General features: G+C 34.0%; 1 protein-coding gene across 1 annotated transcript; it reads left to right on the top strand.

Moving 5' to 3' along the window:
* Positions 1–2,562: 2,562 nt before the first annotated feature.
* Positions 2,563–12,386, top strand: LOC111371600 (protein tas). The gene is made up of 8 exons (XM_022993667.1): positions 2,563–2,941; positions 3,086–3,181; positions 4,090–4,173; positions 4,956–5,116; positions 8,367–8,484; positions 9,136–9,271; positions 10,939–11,117; positions 11,906–12,386. The coding sequence occupies exons 1-8, from the start codon at positions 2,699–2,701 to the stop codon at positions 12,143–12,145; spliced, it is 1,257 nt and encodes a 418-aa protein (XP_022849435.1). The 5' UTR covers positions 2,563–2,698; the 3' UTR covers positions 12,146–12,386.
* The last annotated feature ends 1,364 nt before the right edge of the window (positions 12,387–13,750 follow it).

A 13,750-nucleotide genomic window follows, 5' to 3' on the forward strand; every position in this document is an offset into this window, starting at 1 on the left:
AATTGCATCTATTATATATCAAAGTATTTGTGTCAAAAGTTGATTGGACCTAGAGCATGATACTTACATTGACAACATCACTATATGGACTGAATTGGTTTAGAAGTTCAAAATGACATACTTTCCTATAGCAAAGCTCAAACATGACATCTCCACCTTCTAGCATCTGGATTCAGAAAGCTTTCGTGAGACTTAGAAAAGGTTTAAAGAACTAATGGTTAGCCCGTCCATTCCAAGAGTAGAGGACTCGGCTCAAGAAGTGCTTGAACTACAATATCTCAAAAGATTTGCTAATCATTACTTCTATTTTGAGTTACTTCCATCCACGTGATCTGTAGTTGATTCAACTTCCAGTGGATGAATAAAAATGAATTATTTGAGAAGTGTACAAATTATTTGAAATAATGAGAGAGTATGGTGCAATATGGCCAGACAGGAGATCATAGAATGTGTATACCATTCTTATGGCAAAAATTGATTCATTGGCAAAGAAGGTGAATGAGTCGTATAATACTAAAAAATCGATAAACATGGTGCAAGCTCCACTTCTAATCTACATTGATTGTGGGGCAAATCATTTGATACTTGAATGCCTATTATCACCTATTCAACACAAGTTGCTTATGCTCAAAACTTCCAATGCCAACAGAATAATTCTTACTCTCAAACATTAATTTGGGCTGGAAGAATCATCGTAAATCCTCCTACAACAATAAGCAATATACTCAGAATTCACCACATAAAGACGTGGCCTAGTCGGCAAATCATCATGCTTATTACATATAGAAAATGATGCCACCTTGCAAAGTAATACTGAATTTCCGAAAAATCTTGAGAATTAAATTGGAAAAATAGTTAAGATACGATGTACCCTTTCATGCAGCACTGAAATCAACCTAAGGGATTAAATGAATGCAGTTACTTTAAGGAACATGCCCAATATCCGATCATTCATCTAGAGAGATCAATTGCTACAAAATAATCGATACTTGATAAAGATCGAGTGGATCAGCTAAAGAAATACCTGCATAAGAAAAGTCAAGTACTCCATAGATTATGTGCCTTCGATTCCATTCCTGTAGAGGTTCAAGAAGTTTCATGTGGATAAGGAGTTCGAAAATTTTCTTGAATTTTTCAAGAAATTACAAAATGATACCCCTTTTGCCAAAGCTCTAGACCATATGCCACTTTATCACAAATTAATGAAGGAGATGTTGACTAAGAAAATGAAGATTATAGAATTAAAGATAGCGGCTTGTTAGAGACATTGACTTTAACTAAGAATTCTGAACTTCACTAAAGTATGTTAATTCGCTATGGTATTTGTCAAATACCTAGACAAATGGATCCTTTAGATTTCATAAATGTAATTTTGGAATTAATCAGAGGTTCCAGTTCTTTTCCTCATTTCCAAGTTAACATATTTTGCCCTAGAAAATTAAAAGAGAAATGCTAGTTGTATACCCTTTAGTGTACAACACGATTGTCAAAACTTAGCATTTTTCAAATTAAAATGAAGCAACACTAATCTACTTCTAGTAAACCAATTGATGTAAATTGTTGCATTTTAGTTAAATTGGAAAATGAAAATTATTAACATAAAAAATGGTTTAATGAATAAATCAAAGAGAATTTAATTACTTAAATAATTATAACTTAAAATTTTTTATAGTTAGACACTCCATTTGTAACAATTAGTAAATTTGGGAACTTCAATTGAAGAATTGAATTAAATCGAACCAAAATATTTCATTTTTTGAGATGCCCATTACCCACCCCCAATTGTCATATCAATAATGATACGCAAACAGGCTAAAAAAGAGGTACCGACACAATGATTGGATTGTTTGACCAAAAAAAAACAAACAAACAAACCACCAAACAAGTGCTGTCAAGTTAGTCTTTCCATTTTTGTCCTGTTTTTGAGCCCATTCAATTAGGGATGGCAATGGGTCGAGCCGGCTTTAACCCACGAGCTCGACTCGGACTCGTGGCGAGCTGAGCTCGTGGCTCGTGAAAGACGAACCGAGCTCAACTTGCCGTGAGCTCACAAGCCCGTGATTTTAAAATTTTTTTTTGGGTGTAAATTTGCATATTTTTTGACTTTTTTTTTATTTTAATTTTCATAATTTTTGACGAGCTCGTGGCCTCGACGAGTCGAGCAAGCTCGACTTGTGGGATTGAGCCCTCTGCTCGAACGAGCTCGAGCCGTCCATGAGCAGGGTTTTAACGAGCCGAGGGATCGAGTCGACGAACCGTTCGACCGGTTTGACATTCCTACGTTCGATCATACTACGAGCTGCGTTTTAAAGGGTCGACGAACCGCCCGACCCGTTTGACATCCCTATATTTGATTATCATTCTTGCTGTCATAACTATCGGATTTTAGTAGTGATGTTTGATAAACTTTATCAATAGAACGGTTGAGCATAGGTTAAAAAGAAACACCAAAGGGGTTATATTTGGAAAGTTAAGGGGTATGGACAAAAAAGTCAGGACAGACGGGCAAATCTTTCAACTCCTGACTACCAAAGCCGTCTGTGCAGAAAATTATTTTAGGAATACTATTTTATCGTTCTAACAAAGTGTACGTTCTGGTCATACTCAAGAAAAGAATACGCAAAAACGTTATCATCTCTTTCTCCAAGCCCAAACATTTTTCATTCTAAAAATAATCTCACTAAGTCGAAGAAAATTCATGTCTTCATCGTCATGTTCTTCTGTAATTCCTGGAATTCTCTCCAACAACAGAAATTTAACTTACACTCTCTCTCGCCGTAACTTCACGCGCCACTTAACGTCGCCGTGCAATGGCGGGAGGAAACTCGGGCTTCATTTGAAGAAGAAGAATAGCTTAATTGTCAGTGTAAAAGGAGAAGCGTTACAGTACAGAAAACTTGGGGATTCCGACCTTGTTATTAGCGAAATCACTCTGGGCACTGTAAGTATTCGAATAAAATTCTGTTAATTCTAATTATTATTATTGCCCGAGATTATGATCAAGAAGGGTTATAATATACTCAGTTGCTTGACTCATCACAGTAGTTTTATTGAAGGCTAGTTTTTATTGGGAATTCATATGCAGATGACATTTGGGGAGCAGAATACAGAGAAAGAGGCTCATGAATTGCTTAGTTACTCGTTTGAGAGCGGTATTAATGCTATAGACACTGCAGAAATGGTAAGTTGTCGAATCATTATGTGGATTTGGTAGCATAGAAGGGACTTGGATTCAGAGATGGAATGTGAAATTATTTATAATTCCAATAAGCCACAATTCCTTGCTGTGAAACATTGTTGTTAAAATTGTACACTCAGCACTTTCGCTTTCTTTAGATTATATAGAGACTTACTGGTCATTGAGATCCCATATTCATAATGCTGAAAATCTGTAACTGTTGCTCACTTGATGAGCTCGATTTCAAGTAATCAAGTTTGTCACTTCGTTCACTCTAGTCATGTGTTGGCACATGTTTGTGTATGGGAAGGGGATAATTTCTTGTATTTGCTTTTTGCAGTAAGAAACCTGGAACTTGTAATCAGGTTTCACAAAAACTTCCTTCAAACGTGAATGAAAGACTTCTAATTTAGTTTTGAGGCCTTAGTTCCCTACTAAAAATAATGCAAGAGCATAATTATTGTGTACTTAACAAGTTGCTAGTTTCATGTCCCACTATAAGTTTGGATCTACTAATATATTAGTTCTTTGTCCCATATGTGAACTTTGTGGTTAGTAGTTTCAGTGTTGAATGCTTCTATCAATTATGTCAGTGTGCTCCACTCAGTCTGAGGAGAAAGGGAAATTAACTTCTACCATTCGATAACTGGAGGGGAAGCGAAGAAAAATTACAGATTATTTGCAACAAACGTTATTTTTGCAATAAAACTTTTCTCTTGCATTTTTATCCGAATTATTTCTCTTGGTTGTTTTCAAAGACCCATTGGAAAGATAGCTTTCTATTTAATATGTGGAACTAAATAGATGTACTGTCTTCTCTAATTTACTTAGTTTTAGTTGTCAGACATGGTTTAAGTCAAGAGTCAAGTTTACATTTCTCATTTTCATGTTTCCTTTTTTTACTTTAAAAGTATCCAGTTCCAGTAAAAAAGGAGACACAAGGAAGGACAGATCTTTATATTGGTAGCTGGTTAAAGTCTCAACCTCGAGATAAGGTATTCTCAGCTATTTTATGACCAGCTCTGATGTCACTTTGTTCTTTTTTGAATGTAATAAATAGATTAAATCATTGATCAGATACTCTGTCATCTTTTTTTACTTTTCAGTTCCTGAGGTGACCTAAATTTTCTAATATTTTCCTCTAAAAGTTTTCTGCATTAACAGGCTTCATCTCAAATGCTGAGTGAATTGATAATTTAGAGAAATTTTGGAAGCGAATAATTTAAGTGGCCATTCTTTTAGTTCTGGAACCTGCTATTTGTTACTAAAATCTACATTGCAATAGTTTGATCAATGTTCACCATTAGCCGATAGTCCTCCTTTTACTTTCTGTTTCAGATATCAATGAACTTTACAACAGTATAAAATACACCATTGGTTTCCCATCACAGGGCTAAATGATACTCTGTTTATCTCATATGATTAATGAATTGTGTTTTTAATTTTCTGGATGGCTCAAAATAAAGTTCACCTTTTTAAAAATAGAGAATTCTACCTTTTATCAAACACATAATCCTTTAAGTCCCCAATTCTCTTTAGATGTTATGCTTTTTGTTCCCCTCTAAAATAACCGTGCCTTCCATGTAAAGCATTCATTTGAACCTAGCAAGAGTAAGTTTTATGATGGCTCCATTGATTTTACTGTATGATGAGTAAGCTCATTATTCAGGTTATCGTAACTTCAATTTAAATGTTCTCTCGTCCCGTTCTTCATTTTTAAGTTCATTTTCCTAATTCAAATGGCCTCTGAATCTTCTGCAAACTTTTCTCCAACAAGGTTATTTTGGCCACGAAAATTGCTGGTTACTCAGAGCAATCATCATACTTGCGAGATGATGCAAAGGTTGTGCGAGTTGATGCTGCTAATATACGGGAAAGTGTAGAGAAAAGTCTTAAACGTCTCAATACGGATTACATTGATTTACTCCAAATACATTGGTAAGTTTTTACTGTCACAAGCATTTCCGGACGCTAAAGAGCACTTTGGCAGTTGCAGTCCAAGATACATGTATCTGAGTTTACTGTTATGCTTTTATTTCTTTACTGTTAGTGATCTGCCTATCAGTGTTATAACATATAGTTTCTCTCATTAAAACATTACATTCACTCAGAAAACTAATTGTGTTGTAGGAACAATCTTGTCATCTTCTATAATTTTCCACTTCCCCCTTCTCATGACGGCGTCTTTTGGAGAGTGCTTCCATTTGTTCCACCAATATGTAACCCTATCTGGCTATAGAGGAGATTTGAGTACCTCAGTCTTATATTGAACAGCCCACTTGATTAACTGAACATTTGGATTTTTTTTATTTATTTTATTTTATTTTTTTAAACTGAAATGAATAGACTTTTTATGTTAATCAAATAGTTGGCATGCTCATATAGGAAGTGGGCAAAATTAGGAGAAAACTGAACGGTAGATACTATGCCCCCGTTTGGCTCTCATTATTTCAATTTTTAATTTTTGGAATAGTATTTTTTTTGAGAATATGTGGTTGAAAAAGAAAGAAAATTTATCGATTTACGAATAATATTATTTTATAGAAGATTGCTGGTTGAAAATAAGAGATAAAATTATAATTTAAAATAATGGGGGCTATAATTGGTAGAACTATTACAAGATGACGGTTGTGAGTGAGCTTTTATGTACATGATGTTATATTGCAATCTTGTAAAACTCCATGCTTTGTCTGGAGAAGGAATGATTTGGTAAATATAATATAACCATGGCATAAATATATTGGCTGACTCAAGTATTTAAGCTATTCCAGGTTGGTAGTAAAGGCTATACAAGGTAAACAAGGAGCCAAATGTATTCATGATAATTTTAAGTGCAAATAGTAGTCTTTTTATTCTATGCATGTATCCATTTTTTTCCTCTCTAGAGGTTGTTAGCAAATTCGTAAAGTCTCTCTAAAACTCTCTGATACCACTTGTGAAATTCCAGGAACGATATGATTCTCAAACTAAACGTTCTAGATTATTTATTAGTTTGACCTTATGTGCGGAATTTACAATTAAAAGCAACAAGTCACTTATTAATTATTTTTAGATGATTAAGCATACAAGTCCAGTTATCCTATGTTTGAATGCCCTAGTTTGTAATACTAGATATGTTGACGGAGAAACCCCTATTGGGTAAAAACTCTGAAACCGAGCCAGTTACCTCCATTATAGACAATGAGCCTTACAGTTAGATCTTGCCTAGCCAACTCCATTAGACTCCTCGATTTATTTCCTATGATCTCCAAGATCTACTGACTCTACCAACTTCCCGATCTTCTCCAAATGTATTTTCCAAGTGGAATTCCAAGAATAACCAACTCTTGTGCTTTTCCTGTGCTTGCAATCCATCTCTCCTAATGCCCAATTGGGAGAGTACCTTTCTTACGGTGTTAAGGAAGTAAGGTATTTTGGATTCAAGGATTTGGTGTTTTCCCAAATATGTGGTTGTATAATCTCAAGAACCAAAGGATTGAAATCAAGGTTTGAATGTGCTCTTGGATCTTCAAAGAATGATATGGAGAGGCAACACAATGAACAACCCTTTTGGACATTAATAGGGTAGGATATATATAGGGGAAAATATTTAGGATGAAAAGGGATTGAAAAACTAAGTCTTTGAAGCAAAATAGAATTCTGGTCGTCAATTTGTCACTCGAGTGATAGGCTAGCGACAGGCTGGGCAACAGCTGAGCAGTTGTCAATATTTTTATTATAACTTTCTCTCTCGATATCCGATTGAGGTGATTCAAAATGCGTTGGAAAATTAACTCAAAGGGCTACAATTCTTCTAGAATTAGCATTGTCCAAATTCTAATATTTTCTATAAGAAAAATGCATTGCAAGTTACGATCGAGAATTTGGAACATAATCTGTGCGGTTCTTTGATATCCTTTAGACTTCTAATTCTCCAATGATCATATGTGATCTCCTTGGACATCTTGAACTCTCTTCAAGGATTATATTATCAACTCCAACTCTATTTCTATAACTAGGACTCAGTAATTTAACTTTGATTGCAATATCTCAATTAACTCTTTGACTTTTACAACTCGTTTATATTAATCATTTTGTCTAAAGAATTTCCAATAAAATAGAAACCCAGCAAAATTAAATGTAATTTCCAAACAGTGTTTAGAGGTTTTAGAGGAATCCTAGCTGCTCATATGTTGGTAACTCTTTCTTGTGTCTCGAACTTTCTATTTTCACATGCTCAATATATTGCCATGATTGCTTTTCTAGTCATCTTTCCTGAGAAATAAAATATTTAATTCTCCACGACCCAAATTCTTCATAAGTTCTAACTAATAGCCCTTTGTTAATTAAATTTTGATGAATTGATTATTCGTCTCCCGTCGGGTATTTTTATCACATTACCTTACCTCCATCCTCGATTATGGTGGAGGGGGACAGTACGTGATAGATCCCTTTTCCCCGTTTAGTTTATTTTTTATTATTATATTTTTATTTGTTTTATTTTTTATTTTTTACTTTTACTTTCTTCATGTCTATAATTGGTTAAAATCATTACCTTTTTTCCAATTTGTGACACATGTTCCCGGATGATGATTCTTTTCCTTTTGTGTGATAAAAAACTTAAATTTGAAATGAACTTTACACGTGGCGAGTAACGAGACGAGGCCTATGTTTCCCCGTAGCCACTCTGGGACAACGATCCCCATCCTCAGGCCGTCTACTCGATAAGGCTGGGAATTCCCGCCCCATTTGGGGCAAGACCCACGGATATCAGGTTTAACGGAATGGAGTGGGGCCCGGAGGTATTGAGTTTAACAGATTTTTTCCATCTTAGTTTCATTTGATTTAGGCACCAACATATACATAAATTAAAATATATTCAGACTTCCAATTTGTTAATCAATACTATAAAACTCTTTTTTTCTCGAAGTGGTATCAGTTATTGGGCATTAGGATTATGTACTTCATTCATAAAGATTAGATTTGGTTCCTGGAAATTTTATTTATTATAAGAGATTATTAACCTATTGAATATTAATTATTAGAACGCTGATGTTTCCTCTCCTCTGAGTTGTTTATTAATTTGGTTTCGATGCTTTGTTGTCTTGACTTTCTTGTTGATTTGTTATGGAAGCAATCCCATATTGACATTGTAGATTTTTGTATGCTCACTCTCTCTATCATAGATTGTCATGTGCTTATGTTTCAGGCCAGATCGATATGTTGCATTATTTGGTGAATATTTATATGATCCTCTAAAATGGAGGTCCAGCATATCATTTGTTGATCAGCTGAGGGGATTTCAGGAACTCATCGATCAAGGAAAGGTAAATTTTCAATATTCTTGACATCAGCAGTTCCTGGTCATGCTTTTGAGCATTTTGTGAAGTAATTAACTGAATATAACGGAGCGCGACTTCTTAATAATTAAGGTCCTGTTTGTTAGCATTGTATTTGCTGAATCAATTTTTTTTAGACTACATTGAGCTGTTTGGTTAATATAACAAATCACTATCTACAAAATTCAACACAACTGATCTTTTTATCACTTTGTAATAAAAATTGAAATAATCAATAACTGGGTGATAATTCAACCAGACAATGCCAAAAGCACATCCATGAATAAAGTGCCAGGTAAGCCTAATTGTCATTGTTTTTGTGCATTTTGAGGCTTATTTTTATGATGGACTTCTAACATGATAACCATGGAGAGAGTGGGTGTAGTGACAACCTACACAACTGGACAAGAACTTTTAAGGATACAGTGAACATGTTTATAAATGCTAGAATCATCTAAAAAAATTTCTAAATAGAGAAACATCTAACGAAGCTGAGGCTACAGGTTATAGTTGGACCGGTCTAGTTCTATTCGATCCTGGAAAATGGAATGAACTGCTGTCAAAGAAACGATTTTTATCAATTTTACCTAACTTGTTTTGTCAATAAGATTTCTGTTTTACAGCGCTCAATTTTTTCAGGTACGCTACATCGGTGTTTCCAACGAAACTTCATATGGAGTAATGGAGTTTGTTCATGCTGCTAAAAATGAGGGACTACCAAAGATTGTCAGTATTCAGAACAACTACAGTTTACTAGTGAGGTGCAAGTTTGAAAGTAAGTGATCTGTTCACATTATTATTGAACTTCTTGACCAAATGTTAATTCTATCTTTAATTGATCTTTGTCCTGCTTAGCATTGTTTTTCAAAGAAGTTCCAATAATAGCTTGCAAAATCGAAAGAAGTTACAACAACAGATTAGCTTGCGAAATCGTTATCGTCTAGTATGTTATATTGAGATAAAAAATTCTACAATTTTCATAATTTACTGGAAACAATATAATTCCATAAACAAATGAATTATATTCACATGATAAAACATAATAATTAGTTTTCCATTTTGTAAAAAGAAAAATTGTATTTTCCTCTCATAGAGTTATTTGTGTTAAGACTAGTTCGTCTGGTAAGTTGTCTCATTATCAGCTTCCTCTCCTTTACTGTTTCTGTTGTTGAGCTATAACTTCTTAAATGAGTTCACTGCTCCACTCTTTCTCATTATACAGTTTCGTCGTCCTAAAAATTTAGCCCTTGTTTGAGCCCCATTCTTTTGAAAAAATGCATTCTTAAATAGTGTTTTGACATTATTTCAATCACACATTCTTCAATAAAAGAATACTACATGCAAATCTAAAATTTTTCCTTATTTTTTAGCTACACATTTCCATCAATACACCATTCAAAAATGCATTCTTATAAAAAGAATGGGGCTCAACAAGGGCTTAATCTCCATTAATGGGTATTGCACACCGCTCATCTCTATAGGGCTTTTTTTTGGCACAGAGCAGCAGACAAAGACCATATCCAGTCTGTCCAAGATATACACTAATTTATCATCAATCTTGTTACTGGTTTTGTTGAAAGGCTCGAAAGTAAAAACGTTGTCCTAAAGTCTCTTTTCTTCTCTTCAGTAACTTTAAGCCAAAATCAAGTGAACTCTTCCTTTCCTCTTTCTGTTTCTCTGCTGTCCCCCAGGAACAAAGAAAAGGCTGACTTCGTTTGTTTCATTATTTTTCCTACCAAAGAAGGGTCACTTTCTTTTCTGCCTTTTTCGTTCTCCTTTCTAATTACACATTCCACGGCACGTCTTCACAACTTGCTGCTTTACAATTGATTGGAGAATGATCTTTAAGGGAATTGATGTTTGACTGTTTATTTTCGTTACGCCTTCTGTAGGGTTTATACTCTCATCTCTTTAGTTTAATACAACTTTTTGTAATTTAGTGCTATACCCTTATTTCCTTAGAAGGGAAAGGAAAGTTTGTTTTGCAATACCACTTCCCTTTCACTTCCATGTATTTAAATTCCAACCAAACAATTGGACATGTAATCTTTGCTTACTTCTACACTCCCAATTATCACCTCCATGGAACCAAGACTAGTTTTTAGCAAGGATGGTTTATTTTGTTGCTGTCACTACTTAAAGTAATGTTATTTCGTCCAATCTGAAATATATACTTATTTCTAACTCACTTCCAAATTTCACTTTAATTGTTGGCTCCACTCCTTTTTCTACAATGTATCCATCTTCATTATTCATTTTATTTAATGTTATTACTTCAGATTACTTTTGTAATTTGTTGCCACTTTATCCGCCTAGAGCAAATAAAAATATAAAATGCCCTTAATCAAATACCAGTACAGAAATTGAGAAATATCATTCTGAATTTGACCATCAACTGGCCTTACTTCCTAGTTTAATTTGTTTTCAATTGAATCTGTGCAGTTGATCTTGTCGAAGTATGCCACCCGAACAACTGCAATATTGGCTTGCTTGCTTATTCTCCACTGGCCGGTGGATCACTGACAGGAAAGTATTTAGAAATTGATTCTGAAGCTGCACGAAAAGGAAGGTTTAACTTATTCCCTGGCTACATGGAAAGATACAATAAGTCTGATTCTAAGGTACAAGTTACTATTGTTATTGAAAGCTGGAGATTCAACTGATTAATACATTAATTGCTTTCTTAACCTAAGAATATAAATTTTATATGCAACCTCTCCCAATGGTAATGCTCATGCCTTAAATTTTTTGACTTACGAAAAACACTTCATATCTCAAGGCAAAAATATATAAGCTTGTATTTTCATCTCGTGTTATTTTTTATTAGGCGCTAGCTTAGCAATTGCATGTTCACGTCCCAGTAGTCTCTGAGTCGTGACACATTAACATTGATGCAACTATATTTGTAATTGAGGCTTGCAGAATTGGACATTTGACTGCCAAATCAATGATCATGTACAGCTGGGCCAAGTTTCGTCTCATTTTCCATGCAATCTCGTAATTAAGAAAAAGAAAAAAAAAAATCATCCACAACTCTTCTAGTTCAGCATTGCATGTCATCAGCATTTTAAACTTCATATTTCGGAAAATAATGCATATAAAGGAGATTCTTCGCGGAGAGGAAAGATGGAAACTTTTTGGTTGTCAGCTCTTCATAAATTATGCCATGATCGATGAATTGCTAGAACAATGTGCTAATACTTGTTTCTCACGACTTTGTGGAGCACAAAAACTGCTTTTAATTTACTTTTCTGCAGTATAATATTATACGCTATGCAATATTTATCTGGAACATAATACATTTTCCATTTCTTTTGTTTCAATGCTCTATTTGTCTTACCAATGATCAAATCTCCAACAGGGTACTAAATTTCTTACTCAGGCTGATACATTCATCTTTGCATTTCAGGAAGTAACAAAACAGTATCTTGAAGTGGCCAAGAAACACGGTCTAACCCTAGTCGAGCTAGCTCTTGGATTTACACGAGACCGTTCATTTATGACGAGCACAATCATAGGTGCAACTTCTCTTGACCAATTAAAAGAAGACATCAATGCATTTTTGTCTACTCAGAGGCCATTGCCACCGCAGGTGATGGCAGATGTCGAAAATGTGTTCAAGAGATACAAAGATCCAGCCATCGACTAGGATCCCAAGTTTCATAGAGTGAATTCTTGATGGTGTTATTCAAAAAATTTCGTGATAATTCTCCTTTTGTTCTTGCATTAGTTAATAATGAACTTCGTAAAAGGACATCATACATATTAGAAAGCTCGTTTTCTATTTGGAGTATCAAGAGGGTTCCCCTAATTCTATATTTTATATCCCTGTTTTTGTTAAAGCATACTAAAAGACTGTTGTGATATTCTCCATGATCCTTTCTCGATTATCTATTTTCATTTTCATAATGTTTCGTTTGCAAAATTAGTTTATAGCAAATTCTCTGGTGCGTTTAATTGTTTATTGAAATGCCCAGAAAACAAGAATATAAGTATCTAATAAAAAACTCTTCAAATGCGAATAAACTAAAAATGACGGAAAAAAAAAATGAACGCAGGATTTGTTTCGGCCAAAGTTTCAGAGGTTCAGTGATTGCTTCTAATATCTAGTCCCATGTCAACCATCTATGTAAACTGAATAATGCTCAATTGCACTGTAAGGTTAAAAACGGCAACCAAGATTATAATTAGTTTCCGAAGTACAGAGATAAGTTCACAAAGGAACTTCATTCTATTAATATATTTCACCAAGGAATCAAATAATTTTTCTAGAGAGGAAGAAAACCCTAATTGAAGGGGTTGAAAATCCCTCAAAAACGACAAGCCGGATGAAACTGAATGAATGCCAAAAAGCCAGAGGGGATTTAACCCTCGGAATAATCCAAAAGCCAATCAGATGGCAACGAGTGTGCCAGGTGTAACAATCTAGTTAATTCCACCCATTAAAAGAGTTGCATTTCACAAAATGAGACTTTGTCAATTTTGGAAGCACACTTTAACACAATGCACATCACAACTCGTAACAATCTCCATCTTACCCCCCAAGAATTGGGCTCATAGTGCAACCAAAAGTATTACAAGCAATTTTTATTTTAAATTCAAAACTTTTTTATTTTTAACCATACGTTTTCCAAAAAATCACTATTCCAAAATACATTTTTCTCTAAATTCTTATTAAAATGGAGCCTAAACTAGGGTTTAATTCACTAAATCAACAGGTAACAACTTCAAGCAATTGTTAAATTTACTTACAGTATTACTTTTGTTCCCTTATCAAATTATTATTATTATTATTATTATTATTATTATTATTATTATTATTAATTTTTTTTATTTATTTTTGCAATTTTTCCAATTTTAAGTATTCCTTAGATGTAATATCCCTTATAAAATGATATTTAATATCAGTATATTCTATTTTATCATGAAATATGGGGTTTTTGCTCAAATAAATTGCACTTTGGTTATCAAAAAATAGAACAACGTTTTCATTAATGAAACCAACTTCTTTTAGTAAATCACTTAACCAAATACCTTCTTTTATAGCATCAGTGGCGTCAATGTATTCCACTTTTGTTGAAGACGGAGCAATTATGGTTTGAAGTTGAGATTTCTAACTTATCACAGTTCCACATATAATATATATATATTAAAAGGATAAAATTGATCTCTTATTATCTCTATCTTCAGCAAAATTAGAATTAATGTACCCTTTTAAGCCCTCATTTTTTGAAATGAAAATGGGTGGAATAGT

This window comes from Olea europaea, chromosome 22 (genome assembly GCF_002742605.1).
Source record: "Olea europaea var. sylvestris chromosome 22, O_europaea_v1, whole genome shotgun sequence".
In the NCBI taxonomy this organism is placed as follows: Eukaryota; Viridiplantae; Streptophyta; class Magnoliopsida; order Lamiales; family Oleaceae; genus Olea; species Olea europaea.